General features: G+C 16.3%; 4 protein-coding genes across 4 annotated transcripts, besides 44 other annotated features; 3 read left to right on the top strand and 1 right to left on the bottom strand. All coding sequences in view use genetic code 6, as the record gives it.

Annotated features, from left to right (window-relative positions):
• Positions 1 to 6: 6 nt before the first annotated feature.
• Positions 7 to 5,214, bottom strand: IMG5_147500 (PAS domain S-box family protein; the record flags this gene model as incomplete). The annotated part of the gene is made up of 2 exons (XM_004031039.1): positions 7 to 2,290; positions 2,480 to 5,214. The coding sequence occupies 2 exons, from the start codon at positions 5,212 to 5,214 to the stop codon at positions 7 to 9; spliced, it is 5,019 nt and encodes a 1,672-aa protein (XP_004031087.1).
• Positions 2,278 to 2,356: a microsatellite.
• Positions 2,334 to 2,366: a microsatellite.
• Positions 3,700 to 3,745: a microsatellite.
• A 176-nt stretch (positions 5,215 to 5,390) lies between the features above and the next one.
• On the top strand, positions 5,391 to 10,620 carry IMG5_147490 (PAS domain S-box family protein; the record flags this gene model as incomplete). The annotated part of the gene is made up of 7 exons (XM_004031038.1): positions 5,391 to 6,039; positions 6,086 to 6,809; positions 6,870 to 7,587; positions 7,857 to 8,723; positions 8,765 to 8,960; positions 9,076 to 10,518; positions 10,583 to 10,620. The coding sequence occupies 7 exons, from the start codon at positions 5,391 to 5,393 to the stop codon at positions 10,618 to 10,620; spliced, it is 4,635 nt and encodes a 1,544-aa protein (XP_004031086.1).
• Positions 6,055 to 6,084: a microsatellite.
• Positions 6,538 to 6,577: a microsatellite.
• Positions 8,685 to 8,713: a microsatellite.
• Positions 9,085 to 9,161: a microsatellite.
• Positions 10,621 to 11,024: 404 nt separating the features above from the next.
• Positions 11,025 to 11,154: a microsatellite.
• Positions 11,080 to 11,123: a microsatellite.
• On the top strand, positions 11,154 to 11,729 carry IMG5_147480 (hypothetical protein; the record flags this gene model as incomplete). The annotated part of the gene is made up of 1 exon (XM_004031037.1): positions 11,154 to 11,729. The coding sequence occupies one exon, from the start codon at positions 11,154 to 11,156 to the stop codon at positions 11,727 to 11,729; it is 576 nt and encodes a 191-aa protein (XP_004031085.1).
• Positions 11,730 to 12,432: 703 nt separating this feature from the next.
• Positions 12,433 to 12,510: a microsatellite.
• Positions 12,436 to 12,499: a microsatellite.
• Positions 12,437 to 12,498: a microsatellite.
• Positions 12,453 to 12,491: a microsatellite.
• Positions 12,458 to 12,510: a microsatellite.
• A 576-nt stretch (positions 12,511 to 13,086) lies between these two features.
• Positions 13,087 to 13,212: a microsatellite.
• Positions 13,101 to 13,218: a microsatellite.
• Positions 13,108 to 13,212: a microsatellite.
• Positions 13,219 to 13,603: 385 nt separating the features above from the next.
• Positions 13,604 to 13,642: a microsatellite.
• A 577-nt stretch (positions 13,643 to 14,219) lies between these two features.
• Positions 14,220 to 14,306: a microsatellite.
• Positions 14,307 to 16,546: 2,240 nt separating this feature from the next.
• Positions 16,547 to 16,611: a microsatellite.
• Positions 16,612 to 16,655: 44 nt separating this feature from the next.
• Positions 16,656 to 16,712: a microsatellite.
• A 30-nt stretch (positions 16,713 to 16,742) lies between these two features.
• On the top strand, positions 16,743 to 17,903 carry IMG5_147470 (polyadenylate-binding protein, putative; the record flags this gene model as incomplete). Its single annotated transcript, XM_004031036.1, has 5 exons — positions 16,743 to 16,895; positions 17,379 to 17,462; positions 17,512 to 17,644; positions 17,691 to 17,823; positions 17,868 to 17,903. Coding segments are annotated over 5 exons (539 nt in total), but the record flags the coding sequence as incomplete, so codon positions are not given.
• Positions 17,904 to 18,179: 276 nt separating this feature from the next.
• Positions 18,180 to 18,218: a microsatellite.
• A 443-nt stretch (positions 18,219 to 18,661) lies between these two features.
• Positions 18,662 to 18,731: a microsatellite.
• Positions 18,662 to 18,781: a microsatellite.
• Positions 18,732 to 18,781: a microsatellite.
• Positions 18,782 to 19,614: 833 nt separating this feature from the next.
• Positions 19,615 to 19,655: a microsatellite.
• Positions 19,633 to 19,672: a microsatellite.
• A 158-nt stretch (positions 19,673 to 19,830) lies between these two features.
• Positions 19,831 to 19,885: a microsatellite.
• Positions 19,886 to 21,009: 1,124 nt separating this feature from the next.
• Positions 21,010 to 21,052: a microsatellite.
• A 1,116-nt stretch (positions 21,053 to 22,168) lies between these two features.
• Positions 22,169 to 22,212: a microsatellite.
• Positions 22,213 to 22,329: 117 nt separating this feature from the next.
• Positions 22,330 to 22,417: a microsatellite.
• Positions 22,418 to 22,461: 44 nt separating this feature from the next.
• Positions 22,462 to 22,527: a microsatellite.
• A 555-nt stretch (positions 22,528 to 23,082) lies between these two features.
• Positions 23,083 to 23,150: a microsatellite.
• Positions 23,084 to 23,149: a microsatellite.
• A 391-nt stretch (positions 23,151 to 23,541) lies between the features above and the next one.
• Positions 23,542 to 23,604: a microsatellite.
• Positions 23,559 to 23,622: a microsatellite.
• Positions 23,560 to 23,610: a microsatellite.
• Positions 23,562 to 23,610: a microsatellite.
• Positions 23,562 to 23,642: a microsatellite.
• Positions 23,583 to 23,640: a microsatellite.
• Positions 23,583 to 23,652: a microsatellite.
• A 488-nt stretch (positions 23,653 to 24,140) lies between these two features.
• Positions 24,141 to 24,175: a microsatellite.
• Positions 24,143 to 24,174: a microsatellite.
• Positions 24,143 to 24,175: a microsatellite.
• Positions 24,176 to 25,302: the final 1,127 nt, after the last annotated feature.

Below are 25,302 nucleotides of genomic sequence, written 5' to 3'. Positions count from 1 at the left end.
TTAACTTCAAATTTTATTTTTACTTACTCTTTCATTTTTAGCATTTTCTTTATTTTGTTTTTTCATTTATTCTTTTTATTCGATATCATACAAAAATTTTATATATATTTAAATAGGTTTAACAACTTTAATAACATTTAAAGGCACAGTCGTAAGTAAAGATCTTGTTTTCCATATATCTTCTGTAAGTTTATCAGCTATAGGCCACCAAAAAAGAAAATAAATAATAAATACCATAAATAGGAATGTAATAAAAAGAACAAACTTAACAGTAGATAAAGTGTTAATAGACTCATCTATAGACAATTAGAATTTATAAACGAGTCTTCTTAATGCTGATTTAATATAAATATTTTACATATCTCTAATTTCATTAGCTAGAGGTATTGCAAGCAAATTATAAACATCATTTAATTTAGGATTATTAGGAAAAATATTTTTTTTTTAAAAATTCGAAGGTGCAATATTTTAGAAATCAAAATCATTATCATCATCCATAATTTATTAATAAAAAGTTAGCATTTATCTAATATTTTCAAAATAACGTGTAAATGCTACTGTCATTCCAGATTATACAGCACCATTGGCAAATATATTACAATCAGAAATTTATGTTATGGCACTAGCTTCTAAGAAAAATGAACATGGATTTTAAGTCATAATAAATTTGAACTCATCATTATAAATATTTTTATGAATTTATATGTTTCTAGAATGATCATAAAGAATGTCTGAATCTAACTTAAATATTTAATTTATATTATATATTGAAACTTAAAGAGGAGATTAATTTAAAATTGGCATTTATGGATTTAAAAATAAATTTCTTTGACAATTATCTGCATAAATATAATAACCTTCCGCATAATTAGTATAATTTAATTCTGGTATTTTATTTTTTATATTATCAAGAAGATTGTCAGCCATAAAATAACAAATTATAAAATAAACTTCTAATACTAAAACCCCAAAAAACATTTTTGAAACAATGTAAAAACTACTATTTTTAATTCGATTAACGAATTTTTTTTTCTTTCGGCGAGTAAAGTTTTCGTCTCCAGATTCTCCTGCAATTTCTATTTTTTCATGATCTTATTATTGATTTTCTTCATCATATTCTCTGTCAAAATCGTTTACTGATTATAAATCTTCATCATCAGCTCTTAATTAAGAAATAAAGCTTTATGATTATATATGTAAAGAAAGAATATGCTTATTTGGAATTGCCAAAAAAAGGTTTATAACTTCCAAATTTGATTGATTTAAGTTTATAAGCACTGGAGATAATACTACCATCATTATGCATATAAAAATTGGCGATAGTAATAAAAGCACAAAAAGGGTTGTTGTCTTATTTGTTGTTTATGCTTCAAGCTCTTTTACATAATAATAATTACTTTCTCTAATATAGTAAAGATAGTCATTAAAAACATTCTTTTAATAAAAAATAAAATCTTAATTTGTCTATTGTATTTAATTTAATTGTGTATTTAAAATAACTAAAGCATTTGAAATCATTTATTATGTAGAATCATTTAGATTATGATTTTCAGTATTTCCAGTTTTTAAGTAAATTTTTATTATATTTTCGTAAAGAATGTTTTTTAATTCTTTTGAAGTAGCATTGCTTGTATTTAATTATAAATAATTTGATAATTAATCGATTTCGTCTATAATTTTTAAAGTATCAGCTTTCAATAAGGCAGCTTTCGAGCTATTAATTAAACCTAAGTTAATTAAGCATAAATCTCTAAGATTTGCTTGTATATAATGTAAATTAGCTACTCTTTTATTTGAATAATTAATAAGTTATAATAAATCTTTCGTTTAGTTAAGTTCTTAATTAGTAATAAAATATTCCACAAAAGAAATAATAGTAAGAATCAATAACATAATTTTTACTAAAATATTCAAGTTTTAAATTGCAGTAGGAACTATTTAAGAGTTAATTATTTGATTCAAACTTTTTTTTGAGTTGAAACTATTGCCAAAATTATTTGTTAGTTGTATACCTTCCTCTCCATCTTCTCCATTATTTTTAAATAATGAATCATTAAAATCATCTTCTTCATTTGATGAATGCTCAGATTCTGAGTCTTTGAATTAGTTAATATCCGTTATTTTGTTTTTGAATAAACGTCTTGTTGATATTCCTTTGTCATAATTTCCTCTTATTGCTACATTGTATTTTTAACAAATTTGATGATACAATGTTTATCGAATATTTGGGTTATATATAAAAATATCTTAACCTTATACTTGATTATTTTAGAGACATTCTTATTTTTTTCTTTCTTTTTCTTCTTCTTCTTCTTCTTCTAACTTTTCTAATTTTTCTTCTTCTTTTATTTCTTCTACTGTTTATTCTAATTATTATAATATTGGAGATAATAAAACTTAAGACTTATTTATTTTGTCACTTCTAATAATATTTTAGAATAGAGTGCATTTTTTATTTGGAGATTAATTTTAAGTTAACTATTCGCTTTAGTCAAAATCATTAGTGATCAAAGTATATTAACCATTGTAAATTTTTTGATTATTATCATAAATAAACTAAAAAGTACACGGAATAGGTGTTCTCTAATTCAGATTAAGAACTTATTCTTATGAGCATTCTATACGTATAATATGGCCAGCATTATGTTTATTTTTAAAAGAAATATTTTATAAAAAGACTTTGTATTTTTTTAAATGACCATTAATAATAGAATTATGATAATTAGTTTTCTCCTTAGGAAGTGCATAATTAAATAAAGATCCTTATTTTGCAAAATATTTATCTTTATCAGTCATTAATCCTTACAAATAACTATCGACTTTTTTATCTTTAACATGAAGAATTTTATGATCTATTTAAAGTATATTAACGCATGATGCAGAAATAGAATTTATATTATCACCATCATCTATAATTAAATAGCATTAATTTCTATATTATTTATCAGGTCGAAAGTGTCCAATTAACTATAATCCATGTTGAAGACTTTCAACAGATTTAACAGAAATAAAAATAGGGATTATATAATTACTTTTGTGTAATAAAAAAAGATGTTTTTCTTCTTTAAAAAAAGTAAATTCATTATTATTTAAATAATTTTCGATAAAATTATCATGATTTGTTCCATATAAAGATGGCATTAAACTATTTATTTTTCTATTTATTAACTCTGTCTTATTATATCCAAATAAACTTGCAGCAGAAACATTAATTTATGTTATTAAACCTAATTTATCACTTTCAGTAGATATAGATAAAGTTGCTTAAATATCCGATTCTTAATCATCTTGTTATAAAGAAGCGTTTGGAGCTGTTTGTATATTTTTTAAATTTTTTCGAGTATTTTTTTAAAGTAAATTCGCCTGGTTTAATATTAATCGAGAATATTGGTTATCGTGTAATATTTCGAATAAAAAATTTGAGTACAATAAATATGGTTAAGGTCTTTTATTACATATTTTAATGAGTTTATTCCAACAATTCTCAACTTTAGCCTTTGAACGAATAATATGTTTTCCGAACTAATGTAATTTTTACATGTCAGGAGTTTCTTCAGATAATTAGGACCAGAAATCCATATGAGCTTCTGAACATATTTCAATATTATATTTAAATTATTTGAGAATTTCTTTATATCTAATTTCACTTATAATATCAAGTACCCCTGCTTCTTCATCATTATTTCCGTGTTTTTATTTGTTTAATTTATTTTCGAGTTTAATTTCTTCTTCGATTAATTTTTTTAAGTGAAATATAGTAAACTAAATGTCAAAAGGAGGGCTATTTTCTTCTACCACGTTAAGTTCGTGGAGTGCTGTTTGCTTAAATTTCATTTTTTCGATTAGAAAAAATGTAAATAGAATTCTTAAATTGGTATTATTAGGGAATTTTTTAACTCCTTCTAAAAACATAGTATATACCAAATGTATCAATTTACAATGCTTTTCATTTTGGATATCATTTTAATTATTTGCTTGTATTTATTTTATTATTCTGTTTATTTTTAAATTATTTTTTACTACTATAGGACAATCTTCCCTTTAGCAATTTTATTTATGGATTTCTACATATCCGTCAAGTATTGCAGTATAATAAGCGTCAATTTTGTAATTTCTTATTAATTTTTATAGTTCACATATTTGAATTATTAATTCTTCTCCATTTGCAAATTTATTAATATTCGAAAGAAGAAAATTCAAATTCTAATCTCTGGATGTGCATATATATATCACTAAAAAAGGAATACCAATGATCCACATTAATAAAGTGCCTTAAAAAATTTTTTATTCCATTAATTTTGAGGCGATAAGGCATATAGCAGTCCATAATTGTATCGAAGCCAAGCAATCCCATAATTTATTTATTTTTTCGTTTATATAAGAGTTATGAAAATGAACTCGTTAAAAAATTAAAATGGAGCCTCCAAGGATAAGTGCTAAAAGTAAATAAGAAAACTAGTCATTGTTCATAAATACAAATATTATAATTATAAGTAATTTATATATTCCAAAACTATAATTTGTTTATCCACTTAACTTTGCGTTTGGATCATTTGAATTCATTCTACGGTCAAAAAAAGTTATCAGTAGGGAAAAGTTTAAAATACTTAATATGGAAATAAAAAAAACACCAATAAAACTATGTAATATATGTAAACCAGTCCAACATAATGTTTCATTGAATTTAGAATGTGCTTCTTCTTTATTATTATTTATTATTAATTCTGAGCAGTTTAAAATATTCGCTAAATAATGCACTATAGGCACATATAGTATTGAATTTATATATATACATAAATATTTTAATATTATTATAGGCCATTAAAAATGCAATGTTTTTTTCTAAGCCAAACTTGTATAGAACATCAAACATATTGTAAAGATTATTATAAGTATTAAAATATAAAATATAATTATATATGTATTCCATGATTATTCAGATGAAAGATACGGATATATTAAAAAAATTCCAAAAAACTTTTCTATGCTATCACATACTTTTGGCATTTACCAAATTAGCTTATTTATTGACGTAAAGTCAAAATAAAGAATCTAAAAAAATTCTATGAATATCAATATAAAACGATGATAAATTGAGATTTCTTCCTCACGAAGTACTTAGTATATTATTTCAAATACTTATTTTTTAACTTAATCTTATATTCTTATATATAAAGATTTTTCTTGTTCATGTTTATTCGATCTATTTATCATTTTTATATTATAATTTATTTTTTTAAATAATATATATTAAAAAATATAATTTTTATAAGAAAAATATATTTTATAGATTATTAAAATGAATATTTTTAAAAAATAAAAAAATAAAGAATATGATTCCCACGAATAAAATGAATTTAATATTAAAAGATATTTATTTTAATTAATACATGAAATTTTAGAAAATTAAGTAAAAAAAAAAGTAAATTATATAAGATTATAAAAATAAAAAATAGTTATGTTCAGCTCCAATTTATTGTTTATTAATATTTATTGAAACCATATAATTTTTATATTATACAATACACCCTTTAATAGATTAATATTTATGGGATACAGATATTTTAGATCATTTTCGAACAGCAATATCATATTTTTAACCAAATTATATATTATTGAATGGCAATTAAACATAATATTTAATAATATTATATACTTTTTTTACATACGATGTATTTAATTTAATATTAACTATAATAATTTTAAGATTGATAGCAATAAAATATAATAAAAATTCATAATTTTACATTTATTCAATTAAATATCTATCGATATGCAATTTACTTTCTCGTACAATAGCTCCTTTACCAATTCTAAATTCTTATTTAGTAACTTTTATATGCTCAGAAAATTTCACAATCCACCAAGAATATTAATGTTATTAAGGCATTTAAATCTTTCATATAGTAATGGGTGCTATAGGAACTTTGTGCACAATAATAATGGATGCATTATTTATTTTATTAATAAAAGATTCTAATCCTTTTTCTCGAATTCCATTTGCATAAAAAAATTCTTTAGTTTTATTAATAAAACACGGTTTTTTTTTTTTTTTTAAAAAAAAAAAAATTAAAATAAAAAAAAGCGTTAAAATTTATATTAAACTTTTACATTTGTATTGATTATTCCGGAAAATTTGTAAGATAGTATATTGTAGTGCTTTCTGGAATTCATTTTATAGTCTTAATTTAACGTTATTTAGAACCAGGATTTTATAATTAAATAGTGTATAATTTTTATATATTTTGTGATTGTTTACTTTTTTGGACTTCTTTTTGTTCTCTTTTTTCACTTTTTATTGATACAGGATTTGTAGGAATTACTTATTTAATTTTAGTGACTCCTTTTATTTGGAGATTATATGTTTTTTTTTTAAATTATAGAGATTTTAATTATTTAAAATTTTCAATAAAAGATTTCTAAGAGGAAAAATAAGCATTATTTTATATAAATACTATGATTGATTTAATTGAAAAAAGATAAAATATTGAAAAAAAAATAATTTTGGATGGAACATTAAAATTTCATTCAAGATAATGTATAAAAAATGATTGTTATTGTAAAAAATTGATATGTTTAGATGATATTTAAGACACAGGAGAACAAGTGGAGTTTTCGAAAAATTGGTATTTGTTTTTAGCAGAAATATTAGAAGGAATTATTGAAAATAATCAAAAATCAGCTTTTTTACATCTGCTCTATTCTTATATTTTACATTTAAAACTTAATAATATGTTAAAAGCTGTTTTAGAACTTATGATTGGTATGTAATTAAAACCTGAAATTAATACTGATTTTGGAATTTATAGGTATTTTTTTATTTTTTGTTAAATAATTTTATAATTTAAAAAATAAAATTGATTAATTAGATTTACTTATTAAATTGAAAATGATTTAGAAGAAAATGATTAAAAAGGAAAAGATTATAAATCTCTTGATTATAATAAAATTGTAGTTTTTTAAAATAAGTTTGAGGAATTTCAAGAAGAGATTTTTAAAACTATAAATTTTTATAGTGAATTTTGGAATGAACTTTTAGAAGATAAACCCGAGATTTTAAGATTATAATAAATAGGATATTTTATTACTAAAAATGTGGCTAATGTTAGACTTTTATTTTCTAAGCTTAAAAATATTTATGCTAATAATATTAAATGTTTAGAAATTTTCGGATAGTTTTTAAAATAAATTGTTAATGATTAAGATGAAGCTGATCAAATATTAAATTTAGTTAAATATATAAAATATTCTTAAAATGCAAATAAAAAATTTATTGATTAGGAAAAACTAAAATATGGAGAAAATTCTAAAACTGCTATTTTAACTTGTTCAGGCAATATTAATAATATGGGAATTATAACAAATTCTAATAATGAAATTTATAGGTTTATTTTACATATATAATTTAATAATTTATTAATATATAGAATTTTAGGATACTAAAAAAATGAAATTTTATAATAAAATGTTAACATATTAATGCCTTAAGTTTATGCAGATATTCATGATAGTTTTTTTAGAAATTATTTGGAAACCTCGGAACACAAAATTATGAATTTAGAAAGAACTGTATTGCCATAAAATAAAGTAAATAATTATATATAACTTTTTATCATTTTTTTATTTAATTTCTTTTCAAAAAACACAATTGAAAAAAAAAGACGAAAAAAATGGTTTATTGAGTTTAAAAAATAAAATAAACTAATGTTATTTATCTATTCTGTATTTTTTTTTTAAATTCAATCAAAAAAACCATAATCCATTTTTTCTCCACTTTTTTTTTTCAAAAATTACACAAAATATAAATATATATATAGTGTTAAAAAACATATATTTATATATATATATGTTTATAGGATTAATATTTAGTACCTTGTAGCTTAATGATAAAACTACAACATAATTTATAAGACGGAATAACTTTAGTAGGTTTTTTAAAAGAAATAGATTATAATGATAATAATGAAACTAATGATAATACTAATGGAAGTAAAATTAGTAATAATGTAATAAATAATTAAATTGATAATTAAGAAGATAAAATTCATTATTTAATTTATGGTAATGATGGAAATCATTTAATTTACGGAGTTTCTGAGTCTTGCTATTAAAATTTTGGAATTTCTTATAAGTTTTTATAAGGTTATACTAGTATTGGTAATGAATTGAATATATGTAAAATAAATATTTTAAAATTAACTTAATTAATACATAAATATATTAAAGAATAAATATGCCCAGATTTGCTAAATCCTAAAAATTTTGAAGAGTTATAAAGCCCAGGAGGATTATTGACTGTGCTTGATACAAGTATAATAGAAGAATTATATTATAACAATTTTGAAATTTCAGATAAAGAAGATGAAAACGAAGAAGAATTTTAAGAGAATTTATAAATAAATAATTAATAAGAAGAAAATTCTTATAAAAAACAAAAGTATAATCTTCAAACAGCATAAGTAAGAATAAATTTACTTGAATAATAAAATTTTTAAAATTTAAAATTAAATATAATTGCATTTGTTGAGGTAAAAAATAATAAAGAAAAATAAGAAAAAAATGAAATTGCAGATGAAATATAAGAAAATGATAACGCAAGCTAACTTAAAAATGATGAAGATTAGATTTCTGAAAACGAATCTTATAATAATGAAGATAGTGTGTATTAAAATGAAGATTTAAGAAAAATAAAAGAATTAAAATAAAAAATTAATGAAAACAAAGTAATTTTTAAATTAATAATTATTATAAAAATAATAAAAAGGAACCTTAAAATATAAAAATATTAAAAATAACAGTTATAATTCTTTTTTTATTATTAGTAGTTTGCTCTGTGATAAATTTATATTTCAAATTATAATAAAATATTTAATTAGAAAATGCGAAAAAATCTATTTTTAAAGTTTATTAAAGGCATAAAGAAATAGCACATATAAACTATACTTTAAGAAAATTATATTGTATAGCGAAGTAAAAAATATATTATTATTAAATAATAAAAAATAATAAAAACTAAAAGTAATATAATACTATTAGATAATATAAGTATATAAAATAATTTCAAAGAAAGACAAGACGAGGTAAAAATAAATAAATAAATAAATAAATAAATAAATAAATAAATAAATAAATAAATAAATTAATAAATAAAAAATAAATAATTATTTTATTTTTTATAGTTAACATAACATGTTAATTCACTTTAATAAATATAATTTGATTTAATTAGTCTTAAGATGTATTTAGATTAAAATACCTAATTTTTATTAGATAATTAATTATACAAAATACAGTTTTTACTATAAAACGGTAACATTTAATTTTAAGAAAATACTTATACTGATTCAATAATTTAATATATAACTTCAAGTTCTTCTCTTGCAAATTCTACAATCTCCTCATTTAATTTCAAATCAGTAACTCCAGGGTTTTTTTATAATAAATATTTTTTTTTAAATTAAAATTATAGTTAAGTATTTTTAGATGTTACTTAAACAAATTTTTATTACGTTATTTAAAATGGTAATTTTATTTTAAGATAAGGATCAGAAGAAATAGCAGAGACTTTTTATTAATATTACTAAAAAAATATAAGTGATTTTGAAAAAATATATTATATTATAATGTTTGTAGTTATTGGATTTTTAACATTTTGTTTTTTGGTATTGACTATAATTGTTTTTAGAGTTTTAAAAGCTAATAATAAAGTACTTTCATTATTTGGAATTATATAAATATTTGAAATTTAAAATTTAGTCCAAATTTGTTAAAGCTTTTAAGAAAAATATTTAGAAGAGATTTTAAAATAGTAAATAAGCTTGTAAGTGGATGATCAACCATAAGAAGAAGTGAATGTATGTTAAATTGAAAAACAAGATGATAATGATAATGAAAATGATAATGAAGAAGATGAATTATAATAATAAAAAACAAAAAGAAATTAAGAAAATATTTAAAAAGGTTAAAATGAATAGTAATAAATAAGAAAGAAGAAACAAAAGAAGCTTTCATTATTAGAATAAAGCTTATTAAGAAGTTAATTATTGTTAAATTCAAAAGATAATAATAAAAAAATAATTATTTTGCAGTTCTTTTTTATTGCTAGTTTATATTTTATTTATTTTATTACTGATTTTATTATATAATTATAATATTTAAATAATTCTTCTTCTCTTTTATAACATTTAAAACTTATTTCTTAAAGAAATTTAATTATTAAATATAATTAGCTTTATACTATTGAAGAAATAATTACTGATTAAAAGTAAATAGAAAATACTAAAAATTTAAATACTCTTTTTACAGAATATTATTATGTAAACGAATAATAAATATTCCTAAGTATTAAAGAAGAGTTCCCTAGTAGTTTTGATAATTATAAAAAATCGTTTCAGATTTTTAATTATGAAAATCTATGTTAAAAATTAATCGATACTTAAGATTAATCGTAGTGTGAAACAGTTGATAATAATATAATGAAATTTGGTTTAAGAATTTCGATGGTTTCTTTTATAGAAAGTTTTATATAATTTTTATTTTTTTAATATTTTTTATATATAAAAAAATTAAAGATTAAAGACAGATACTAATTAGTTATTTGATTACTAAAAATAAAAATGAATAAATAAAAACATATATATTTTCTAGTTAAAATTATTTAAATAATGAAAAAGTACTTTATTTTATAACTATAAGTGTTTAAATTCTAAATGATATTTTCATGGTTAATATTAATATATTTATTAGTAACCAAAATAAAAAAGAATAAATTTAGTTTAGTATATTTATTGCATTTATTTTGTTCAGTTTTATTTTTATTTGGAATCCTTATTTAAATTCCCTTCGTTTAAAAATATAAAGAACTAAATATATGCTTAATATGATTCCTATTAATATTATTTTATAAAACGAATATTTAAAAGATGTTTTTGTATAGGGAAAAATATTAAATGATGTTGAATGAGTAAAAATAAATTATATGTTAATTTATATTAATTTTTTTTAAAAAAATTATTTTTTTTTTTTTTATATTTCAAATAAAAAAATAAATATTTTTTTATAAAAAAAAAATAATATATTTATATATAAAATAAAAAAAATATATATATTAAAATAATAAAAAAATAAATTTAATTATATATTTAAATAAAAAAATGCTAAGATTATACAGAAAATTAGTTTAAAATAATAAAATAGCTTTTAATTTTTGTTCTCAAATTTAAAAAGCAGAAATAAAAAAAGATGAAGTTCCAGTCCATTTAAGGCCATATGATAGATAAAAATATGAAGTTCCATCTACCAAATTAAAATATTCATCAGGTTATGCACTTTTGGATGTTGATCCAATGCCAAGATCTACAATAATGAAAATTAGCTACAATCTACTAGAAAGATTAAAAGAAGTTCCTGAACATGCGATGTATAGAATTTATACTGAAGAAAAGGTTAAATATATCATGAAACTAACTGATGAAGTTGAAGATATTAAAACTTTAGAAGAAGAGTTTGGACATGAGTCTATTGAAATATTTATTTAATGTTATAAAAAAGAACTTTAATTAGTTGATTATATGAAATCCTCTAAACCTTGGGAATCTAGGCCTGATGATTTAGAAGAAAATGAAAATGTTAGGCTTGCCTCATAAAAAAGAGTTGGTCTTAAACATTAAAGATTAGATAAACCTGAAAGAGAATAGGTTTAATTTATTGGCGAAAAATAAAAATAATGATCTTTTAGTTTTTTAATATTTTTATTTTAAATGCGTTAATATTTATTATGCATTTAACTTTTTTTATTTTTTTTTGTTAGTTGTTTTTTGTTTTTTATTTTTTGTTATAATGGCTTATATTTGCTACAATTTATTTTTTCTATTTTTTTAAGGAAATAAAGAAAAAATATTATATTTTTATATAAATATACAAAAAATATAAAAAAATTGTTTAAATATTTTTTATATATTAGTTATTTTATTTAAAACACAAACATATATTTATTAATTATTTGATAGTTTTGTTAAAATTATGATAAAATCTTTACTATTTAACTTTAAGAATATAAATTTATCTAATCAAAAGAATTTTTATATTTAAAATATGAATCAAATTTAAATAAATATGACTTTAAGATAAAAATAAAAATAATTTAATATTATATTTTTTTTTCAGCCAAAACCATCACCACCTACCTATAGGAATTTATCATCTATAGATTAATACCTGTGTGGGGATAAACGTATGTAAACAGCAAGAATCGGCATCTTAAGCCACTTAGATCACTTTCACAAGGGTTTGGAAACTGCATAAACTACACCCTACAGGCTATATCCTGGTCCCTATCTTTAATTCTAGCCAGTTTAAATCCGAATTAATTTTTCACTTTCACGCATGATTGGACTCCAGTGGTGGGTTTCCTATTATAAAATTATTAAAATTTTAAAAAAATAATTTAAAATAAAATTAAAAATATAATAAAAAAATTAATAAAAATAATATTAAAAAAAACTTAATAAAGAAAAAAAAAAATGAGTAATATATATTTAGATTGTACTAATTGTATAACAAAATCAAAATGTGAATATATATGTATAGATACTTAGTGTTAAGATTAATTTTTAAAATTAGTATGTAAAGATTGCCATAAATTAGCTCATTTTAACTCAGCAAATTTACTTTAAATATATCCATTAGATCTTTTTGTATTTAATTTATAAGAAAAAATATAAAATATACAAATTTAAGAATAAACATAAAATATGTTACAAAAAATAAAAGAATATAAAGAATAAATATATGAGATAGATAACTAATTATAAAACTAAAAAAAAAATATATATGAAATAGAATTAATGTTTTAGAATAGTGAATAATTAATGGATACATTTGTAAATTTAAAAAAAAGCATAAAAAAAAAAAATGTTTAAAATATTAATAATTAATTAAAATAAATTTCTAACTTTATAAAAGTAGAATAAGGTATATTAATTTTAAAATAATAATCGAATATATAAGAAATTGAGAAATTCTTATAAATTTATAATTTATAAAAAATAACAAAATTAAATTTTGAAAAAAATATTAATATGAACTAAATAAATAAAAAAAATAATGATAATAACAATAAAAATAATAATTAATATGATAAAACTAATAATAAAATTATAAATAATAATAATAATAATAATAATAATATTAATAATAGTAATAATATTAATAGTAATATGTTTAACATGTTTTCTCATATTAATTGCAATAATGATTAAAATAATTATAGTATATCTGTTTCTAATCAACTTTCTAATAATAATAATAATATTTATTGTGAATAAAGCACATAATTCAATAGTTCTTATAATTAGTAAGTAAAGTATTAAATTTTATAGGACGAATTTAATGCTTAAAAAACTGATTATATATTAAAATTATAAAAAGAAACTACTTCTAATATTAATAATATGTTAAGTAATCTTTGTGTTAATGTTAAATTTTTAAATTTTGATTAAATTGACATTTAACAAGTTGATGGACTTATTTGTATTAATGGAGAATAAATTTAATAAGTTAAATAAAAAAATATAAAAAGAGTATATGATTATTATATAAATTAAAAAAGAATGATCTTATAAAATAAATGATATTATAAAAATCTAATGTTACAATTAATTATATTTTTTTTAATTAAAATAAAAAAATGTAAATCTGTTTATATTTATATTTTTTATAAAATAATAAGTAAATAGTATCTTACTCTATTTATATATTTTTTAAATACGTAATTTATAAAAAAAAATTAGATATATCATAAAAATAAAAAAAATTATTTATTTTATTTAATATTATGAATAGACTCAATTGTATTAATCAAAACTATTAAAATGCTTAAAAAATTTAAAGTAAAAGCATTAGATATTGAAAAGTACGATTTGTAAGAAAAAAATACAAAAAGTTAAATCAAAAACAAATAAAATATAAATATATATTAATGCTTAAAAACTTTAAAAAAAAGATATTAAATAATTATTATATATGTAGTTGTAAAAATTATAAAATAGTTATACAATAAAATAAATTATATTATAATATCAATCAAAAATTTTAAAATTTAATATAAAAGCTATTAAATAAAATGAATTGATATAATTTTTATAAATAAAATATTTTATAAACTAAATAAATATTTAAATTTGTTTAGTAATAAATACATAAAACATAATTTAGTTAAGTAATATAATATAATAATAATAATAATAATAATAATAATAATAATAATATCATAATATTAATTATTATAATTATAATATAAAATAATATTTTCATAATTTTTTTGCATTTTTTTTTTATTTATTAAATCTCTTATATTTATTTACAATTATAAATTTTTATTCCTAAAGATTTTCTTTTTATTGTTTATATTTATTTTATTTTTAAAAATATTTTTAACTATTAATAAATATTTTATTATTCTAATTTTTTTTTTATTAATAATCTATAAATATAATTGCTATTTTAATATTTTAATTTATTTTATTTTAAATATTTATATACATGAATCGTAAAATTAAATATTTATAGAAAAAAGGTTAAATTTCAAAACCATTAATCACAAACATAGCATAAAACATAATTTATTTTAAATAACATATATTGTTTACTTACAAAGTTTTTATTTTATTAAAATTTTTTCTTCTTAAATATAAGCTAAGTACAAATATAATATATTAGAAAATCATAAAAACATTATACATTTTATATATAACTTAAATATATAAAATTGTTAATTTAACATCGAATTTTTTTTATTTTATTTAAAACTTATTTGATAAATATAAATCAAAATTAATATAATCACTTGTGTAATTGAAAATATAATTTTTAGGCACAAAATAAATTTCTTTATAATTAAAATATATTTTTTAATTTAATTAACGATAAAAATTTGCGTTTTATTTTAAAATAAAAGTTTCTTTTAATTAAATTTAATTATTTTATGGAATTCATAACTACTAATCTTTATAATAATAACTTTCGTATTTAATAATTAAAATAATGATTGTAAAGAAGTTATTTACTTAATTTTTAAGTAAATAATTAATTAAAATAAATATTTTTTTGAAGAAACTTTAAATTTTAAATTTATCAGCTTGTTTAAATAAATTTCTAAAATAAAATAATTATATGATAGTTCTAATATTTATTTGTTTTTAAATGATAAATTTGATTATAATCTTTATTGGCTTTTTAATTTTTTTAATACGGTTAAATATGTTTATTAAAACTTATAAGTCTTAAAAATTTTAATTTTATTAATCCTTTTTTCAAATATAATATTATAATCTTTTATTAGAAAGCAAATTTAAATGTATATAATTAATTTCTTTTTTAAAAAAAATTATAAATATTCTTCCCTTTATAATTGAGAATATTAAACTAACTGAAGCTTAACTAAAACTAAAAACTTAAAGAAAATAATTAAACTGTTGTAATTTAATAAATTTATTTAAATTTATTAGTTAATTATAGAATTTTTTGTTTGAAAATCCTTTTTTTAGAATTCAAAAATAAGAAAAAAATAAATATTAATTATATTTTAATTTAAATAATTCTTAAAATAGCATTTTTTTAGATATTTTATGATTTTAAAGGATACTTTAATCATAAAATATTAATTTTATTAAAATTTAATTTTTTTTATATTAATATATAAAAATATATTGACCTTATAGCCTTTTGTAAGAATAAAATTTAAAATATTAATATTTCATTTGTTTAATAATATATTATCGAAGAAATATTATAAAAATAAACTAATAAACTAATAAATTAATATAATAAATATTAAATTTTTAATTTTTTAAATTACAATTTCTTATATAAGTAAATGTAGTACAATTAAAAATATTTTAAATTTAATTCAAAAAAAATATTAGTTTACTAAAAATGTTTGCTCTGAAAAATAATATAATTAATATTTATGAAAAATATTTAATTTAATAAGTTAAATATTTAGAAATAAAATAAAGTTTATTTAGTTATGTAGTTTTAATTTTTATAAATAATTATTTTTATATAAATTAAAAAATTTATCTCTTAAAATTAGCTTTCATTTAAATATTTTCGCGGCAATCTAAAATTAATAAGTATTTATTTTAAAAATTAATTTAATATTCATTTTTTGAGAAATAATAAAAGCATTCTTAACAAAATAAAAACTTATTGATTATATAATATAAATAACATTATAAAAGAATTCAAAATAGTCAGATTTTTAATTATTTTACAAAAGAGATTGCTTGAGATTCTATCTTCTTATCTTCTTAATGTTATTTGGATTTAGTTATTTATATATAAATGAATATTAATATAATGTGTTTGATATTTAAAAAGCTCTATAGACCAAATAAAACGTCTTAGATAAAGTCAATTACTAAATAATAGAATAAATAAATTGATGTGACTATTTATTTATTATTGAAAAAATACATATAACTTTTATGGAGTTTTAATTTTTTATATATTATTAATTTTTTTCTATTTCAATATTAATTAATTATAAAAAAATTATAATATTTTGTCTAAATAAATTATAATATTTCGCTTAAAAAAAGCTTATAATATATTTAATATATTTTTAGGATGATTAAATATTTAAAAAATAAAAATAAAAATAATTTTATTATAATTAAATTTAACTAAAAATAATTTAATTTTAAAAATAAAAAACAATTATTTATAAACAAAACAAAAAAATGAAAGTACAAGCTAACGATGAAATTTCATTAGATGATCTTGCTAAGAAATATACAATAGTTTCAAAAATTTAAAGAATAAAGGGAAACATCTAGAAATAAGATAAATAAAAGAAAGGCGTCATTCGTAGAACTGGAAACTATAGATAAAGGGTATCTATAATAACAATAAAAGTATAATAATAAAAAATAATAATAAACTGTTAATAAATATTTTAAGAAAATTGCTTTTCTAAAATTTTCTAAATAAAATGAAAATATATTATTTAAAAATAATATTAAGTTCGTCTAGACTTTATTCATATAAAATATTTATTAAATAAATAAATATTTTTTCCTTCCATTTTTTTTATTTAGTACTTTTATTAGATATTAGAAACTAATAAATATTTTTTTAAAAAAACTCTGAATTTAAATTATAATAGCTTATTTTTGAATAAAAAAAATTGCAAAATAATAAATATAATTAAAAAAATATATTGAAGTTTAAATTAAAATTATTAACAGTTTTTAATCTTATTATAATTAAAAATATATTTTATGATTTATTAAATAATATCTTAATATTTTTAGTATCAAAATAATAATAGAAGATCAAACAAAAATAATAAAAATTTCTCTTAATAAAATTATAAGAAAATCAATAAAATTCCTGAGTTTAAAAAAAGAATAGTAAAAGCTTATAATTTAGCTCCAAATATAACAAATGAAGATTTTTACGTATTTAAAATATTTATAATAATTAACGCATATACTAAATCTTTTAAAGACTTTATTTGTTAAATATGGAATGGTTTAAAAAGCTAGTATTGATGTAGATTAAAAGGGAAAGTCTTAAGAAATAGGTATTGTTATTTATAAAGAACATCATGCAGCTTAACGGGCTATTGATGATTTAAATGGTAAATATATATTCTTTAATTTTTTCTTATTTTGTTATTGTAAAAGGAGTTGAATTAGAATAGCGAATAATCACTGTCGAATTCATGAAAGAAGGAGGAGGTTTTAAAGATAGAAATAAGTTTAGATATGATAGAATTTAAGGAGTTAAGAAAAGAGGCTTTTTCAAAAATAATAAAAAGTAACATTTTATTTTTATAAAAATCTTCATTATAAAAATAATAGATTTTAAAAAGAAAATGACTTTAAGAGAAATAATAGGTATAATAATGGTTAAAAATTCAAAAATTATAAAAGATAAAAATTGTTAATTAATAGGAGAAATAATAATTGAAATATAAAACAAAAAATATATACAAATATCTATTATTTTTTTATTAAAAGCCCATTTATATAGTTTTTATTAAATTTTATAAATTTTTTATATACTTTTTGGTAAAAAATTATAATTAACATTATTTTAATTAATATTTATTTTTATGTTTATAATTAATGTGAATATTAAAATATTAATGAATAAATACATAATTATTTTTTATTAAAAACTTTATATTAAATTAGAAACTTAATATAAATAATTTTAAGAAAAACTAAAAAAGAATTATAAGATTTAAGATTAAAATTACATAAATATGTAGTATTAAGATTAATTAATTATTATTTATTTATAATAAAATAATATCTAATATCTATTATATTAATAGAAAATTAACAATTAATAATAAATTATATATATTATAAATCCATTAAAAGATAAAAATAGAACTTCAGATATAATATCTGCCAAATTATAGGCATATGTAAAAAAATATTGCAAATAAAAAATCATTTATAAATTTTAAAAAAATAAAAATTTATTATTTATATATTATATCAATATATATTAAAGATATTAATACAAAAAAAAAATATAAGATAAAAGATAAAAATAAAAAATTAATATTTTATTTATAAGTTAAAAGATAAATAAACATTAAAAAAATATTCTATTAATAAGTAAAATAATTTAAAAAATTTAAATATATATATATTATATAATTTTTATAAAATATTAAATATATATATATATGTATATATATATATATATATTTAAATATTAAATATTAAATATTAAATATTAAATATTAAATATTAAATATAATAAATTTTTTTTAATTATCATTTATATAATTTTCTTATAAAAAAAATCCTTATTAATTAATTTATCTTTTTTTTTAAACAATTAATATTAGTTTATTATTTTTTGCTTTTAAATTATTCTTTTTGTTTTTACGTGTAATTTTATTTATATAATTTTTAATAAATTTTTCTATTTTTTTTTTTTTTTTTCATTTTAAAAATCAATATACTTATTATTTCTTTAAGTATTTAATTATTTTTATCCATAAAAATTTATGTATTTTATTTAACAGATAATTTCTAATTAAAATTTAATGATAAATATTATGAAAATTTCAATAATATAAATACAATATATTATAATTAAAATAGAAATTTTTTTTAGTATAAATAAAAATTTAAAATAATAAAATGTTAGATGAGCCTATTATTTTCGATAAAAGTAGAAACATTATATTTTAAAATTAACTAGCTTGTTAAAGCAATTTATATTATTTTACCAAAAATAACAAAACTAATTCTTTAAATAATCAAAGCGCATTTTTAACATCTTTAGATTAAAATAAAGTTAAAAATATAATATTAATTTTTTTTTAATTACTTTGTTAAAAATAAATGAAAATTTATTTGTTTATTTTATATTTATATAGATAAATAGAAATTTTAAGTAAAACATTTTATAAAATTAAGAATAGTATATATTTGATTAAACTTAAAGTCAATAATCAGAAAAAAAGATGTTCAAAATTTAATAGTTGAAAATAAACTATGATTACAAAGGAAAACTAATATTAATGAAATAAGTTGAGTCTAATTAAAAAATAAAAAATAAATAATTAAATACTCTGCCATAAATTAAAATAAATAATTCAAAATAAATAATCTAAATATAAAAAAATAATTAAACATAATAGATTTCTTTTAATGATCATTTGTAAGAATTAGAAAAGGGATTTAAAAATGAATATTCATCTAATATGAAGTAATTAAAATAAGAATAACATTAAGAAGAAATTAAAAATTTGGAAAAATTTTTAAATAATTTAAAGTCTGTATAAAAAAATCCATTTTTAAAAAAAGTTAAAAAAATAGAGAATTTACAAAAATTAGAAAATTAGACGAATAATTAAAAATCAATATCTAAATTTGAAATAGAATAATAATAGGAATAATAAGAAGATTTTAATTTATTTAGTATTGATTTATGTAATAATTTTAAAGAATTTCTAGAATTTACAGGGACCGAATCATAAGCTTTATAAAAAATAAAATATATTAATGGGATTAACTAAAATATTTTGAATATGATAGTTGATTGCAATGGAAAATTGATAAAAAAAGATTTTTCACCTGAATACATTTAAAATATTATTTTAAGTATGATGGAATTATTTAAAAGAGTTGAAGATGATAAAAATAATAATTAAAAAAGAAGATTTGGTATTTTCTTTTTTTTTCTTTTTAATTATTAAAAAAAAAGCATTTAATTAATTTTATGATGAGAAATTTATTAAAAAGTTATAATATTTTAGTAAAAATTTAGAAGAATATAATAATTGTAAATAAAATGAAAGAATTGAATTTTAAATTCAAGATATTAACACTGAATACAATATTTTTAAAGAAAGAATTTATTAATAAATAATTAAAAATTCATTATTTTCTAATGTTTTCAAAGAATTAAAATAAGGAAATGTTTACTGTGATGGTAATTCAAAATATTCTTCCATATAAACTTTAATGAAAAGTATTAATTATAGTGAAAAACATAATGGAAAATTAAAATATATTCAATAGAAAAATAGATTATAATTTGAAAATATAAATAAAATTAGTGATTAAATAAAATATATATATATGTGAATAATAAAAATAAAAAAACAGTTTATTATATTAATAAAATAATGTTTTACTTTAAATTTTAATTAAGTTTTTTAATTTTTTTAAAATATATTATTTTTATCAAAATTTACAATTTTATAGTAATATAATTTATTTAAATAATCAAATTGCAATGTTTTTGTTTGTTATAATTATTTAATTCTTTATAATATATTTTTAATTTATAAATACTTGTAAAATAATAAAGTTCTTTTGAAAAAAGAAATAAAATTAGGACTATAAATTTTTAGTTCTTTTATATTTTTTTTCTGATATTTAAATAATACATTTTATGTTATTTTATAAATAACATTAAATTAATTTTTTTTATTTTATTTTAATAACTTAATTATTATATTAACACTTTATAATTAAATAGCATTAAAATAATTTAATAAACATTAAAATAAGAGCATAAGTGCAAATTATAATAAACTTATCATTCAAAAATTTAAACATTTTAAAATTTAATAAAATTATAATCAAAATCAAATAAAAAATCTAATATATTATGTGAAAACTATGTTTATTTCAAATTAAAACTTAAAAAATAATAATTAAAATATTTTAACAGGTTAGAGATTTGTTAATAATTTTTATTTAGTTTTAAATTTAAAGATTAATAACGATTTAAGATAGAAAAGGAAATATTTTTTAACTTACGTGTAAATTTAAAAGTTTAACCTTATAATAAAAGAGAAAATATATAAATTTAATAAAAATAGATAGATAAATAAGATTATATTGATATTTTTAATTAAAAATAAATGATAGTTAATAATTAACATGGTTAAAAAGGCCAATAGGTCGAAAAAAAATTAATTGCAAACGAAGTATCGCAAGTAGAGATTCTTATTTTAATATCATTTCTATGTTTAAATTAGCTGATTCAGGTTAATTCGGTTTTTTTACTATACTATGGATATTTATAGTTTTTATTTATATTAATGTTAAAAATAATATTCAAATTATTTGATTTTTTTATAATTCTTCGGATGTTTTTTAATTATTATTGATATATTACATATTTCAAAAGTATTGAATATATTGCTAAAAACATTCAGAGAAAGAAAAACTGATTCTTTTTTACTTTTAGCATTGTTTATATATTTATATTTATTAAAAAAAATAGTTAAAATTTTAGTTTAATTTTTGTAATTATTTTCATATATATTTTTTTTCTTATAAACTATTTTATAAATAAAGAAGTATTTTTTATAAAAAAAAAATTATAAAATATTGTAAATATTTATTAAAATTAATACATTTTAAAGATATTAAATATATATTTTTAGATTAAACAACTAATGTATATTTTTTATATTAAATTTTTAATATTAATATTAATTATATTTTAGATAAATATAATAAACTATATTTTTATAAAGTAAGTAAGAAGTTTGTGAATAATTTTGTTTTTTTATTATTTAAATTAGAATGTATTCAAAAACATATACATATACATAAAATAATAAAAACTATAAATTATTAAATATAAAGTTAAATATATTCGAAATTTTAAATAGTAAATAAAAAAATAAATTAAAAAATTAATAAATAAATAATTAAATCAGTTAGTTTTTCATTAATTTAAAATATTTTTATTATATTCAGTAAAATTTTTGTTCACATGTTTATAATTCAAACAATGTAGATATTTAAAACATCATTATATTATATATATATAATTTTTTTTTATTCTTATTATTTTTTATTTATTTTATAATTATTAATATATTTTTATTTTATTTTATTTATTTCTAATTATTTTTTATATCTTATATTTTTATCCTTTTTTATTTTTATATTTTAATAAAAAATAAAAAAAAATTATTATATATTTATATTTTATAAAAAAAAATTTTTTATTTTATTTTATTTTATATTTGCTTATATGTGTTATTATATAAATATATATTTATATATATCTTTTACACTGTTTTTAAACATAAATATTTTATAATTAAAATATTTTTTATTTTTTTTTCATTTTTAACTATCAGCATTTATTTAATTATTTCTTTTTTAACCATTTACCAATAATTATTCTTTTTATATATTATCTGAGTTTTATTTTATATCCAAATCTTAAATACTTCTTATTTCACCAAAATCTGTAATATCACTGGTATTAATACTAGATTTTTCTTAATAATTATTAATATCTTCATCGTCATCACTTTCATTTTAATCAATATTTTATTTAGAATTAATTTATATTAAATTTAATTCTTCTATATTTTATTCAACTTCAAACTGCCATTAAAATAATTTTTCAAAAATATCTTAATTCTCTTAATTTTCAAACTAGATAGTTTTATTATAAACAGGATAATTATATTATTTCATAAAAGGTAAATGATTAAAATCTAAATTAATAAGAATAAATAAAAAGTCATATATAAAATATTTAAATTAAAATATAAATAAAATTAAAATATTATTTATATTTATATTTTTATTTTATTTATATATAATATTTTTTTAATATTATAATATTGTTATTTTTCGCTATATTTTTTTTAACTTTTTTTTTAGAAATAAATAATTATTTAATGTTTTTGTTTTTTGATTTTTTGATTTTTTTTTTTTTTTTTTATAAATAGTTATTTTAATTTTTTAATAAATAATATTATTAATTATATATATTTTATTTTTACCTAATAAATTTTAATTTTAAACAATCAAATCTATAATTCCGCTTCCAATTATTCTTTTCTTTTTTAAATACAATTATTCTTACTATTCATTATTTATTTATTTTTAAATTTTTATTATAGATTTTTTCTTTTAAGTATCTTCCATAATTTTTTAATTTTTATTTTATTAACTTTTATTAGTATTTGATGAAAATTTTCTTTCTTATTTTTAAAGATTAACATCTATTTCTATTTATATCTCTTGTTCGCTTTTTTATTTTTCTTCCTTTTCTTCTCTTTTTTCTTCTTCTTCTTCTTCTTCTTCTTCTACTTCTACTTCTACTTCTACTTCTACTTCTTCATATTCTTCTATATATTATTCTTTATTTTTTTATATATTTTCGGTTTTTTTTTCAACTTATAATATAGTATTTTTTTTTCTAATTTTTTATCAACAGTTTTAGAATCTTCGGATATTTTCTGTATGTTTTTTTTTCATGATATTTATATATTTTTTTTTAATTACTTAATTCCTTTGTACTATGATATTATCTTTTTAAAGAATCAATTACTATTCCTCTTAGTTTTATTAAATTTGTTCTTATTCTTATTCTTCAAATTCATTTTCATCAGTATTTTATTCTTGTAAGCTTTTTTAAAGAGGCGATTATTCTTAATCTATAGTATTTTGTTTCTATATTTGTTCATTTTTCAGAACTTATTATTATTAAATATTTTAATGTTCATTAATTATTTGTTAATTTGTTTAATGTTATTTTTTTTAAACTATAGGTTTTTATTGAATTGTGGATTTTTTCGGATCATTATTTTATGGAGTTTTTGGAGTTGAAGGCCTCTGTTTTTTTTTTATTTTTTTTATTTTATTTTATTTTACTCTTTAAACTAAATATTCATCTAATGCTGATTATTCATTTTTTTTTTTTATATTTTATTTGATTTATGATGCTTATTTACTAATTATTTTTTGTTTTTTTAATTATTTTTTATTTATTTGTTTACCTTCTAGGTATTTCGCTTACTTTTTCTTGAATAAATAATATTTCTTCTTTTATTTCTTCATAAGTTTGGTCATTTATTTCTTATTACTATGATTAGGTTTTGGGTTTTTTAGTCTTTTTTTTTATTATTTTCTTTTTTTATACTTTTTATTTTTAATCCTATTATTTTTCTTCATTATCTTATTCAGTTTAAAGCTATTGATAATCTTATTCGTCAGGCAGATATTCTTTAAAAGCTGAAGCCTTATATACAAATTCATTTTTTGCATTGTTTTATTTTTCTTCTTCATCTAAATCACTATCATATTAAGTCCATTAATCTTAATTATTTTCTTTTTCTAAATCAACTTTTTCTTAGAATTCCTTAATAACTTAATCTGCAATTTATTCTTCGATTTCTATTTAAGGATATTTAGTTTACTAATTATAATCTATATTATAAAAATCATTAAAGTTTTATTATTAAGGTTAATAATTTAAAGGTAATTTAACTATAAAAGACCTATATATATATATTTTTATCTCTAACAAAAAATATATTAATAATTTACATTTTATTTAATTAAGCTACTATTTTTTCATATTCTAAAGCTAAAATAAGAATTTTCTAATCATAATCAACGAAATCAGTTTTGTTTTTGAAAAAAGGCTCGATTTTTTTAAGAACAATATCTTGAATTTTACTATGATCTATTTTTTATTTTGATATTTTCTTTTAGCCGAATTTATTTTCTAAATAAATTTCAATACTTAAATTATTTATTATTGAAGCTTCTTCTTTGCTCAATTTCGAATAATTAAACCTATTTGCATCTATATTAAATTTTGTTTTATTCATTTCTTCTTGTTTAAAATTAAAATTAAGACTATTTTCTTCATTAGTGCTGAAAAAAGAAAGACCTTACTATTGTTATTTTTATAAGCTTTTTATTTATTAAGTAATCATATGTGATTTTGTAGTAAATAGTTTATCATGTACTGACTAATAGTATTAATCGAATT

The sequence above is a fragment of the Ichthyophthirius multifiliis genome, assembly GCF_000220395.1.
Source record: "Ichthyophthirius multifiliis unplaced genomic scaffold scaff_1120509251139, whole genome shotgun sequence".
NCBI classification, from domain to species: domain Eukaryota; phylum Ciliophora; class Oligohymenophorea; order Hymenostomatida; genus Ichthyophthirius; species Ichthyophthirius multifiliis.
This window is presented reverse-complemented; position numbering and strand designations above follow the sequence as displayed.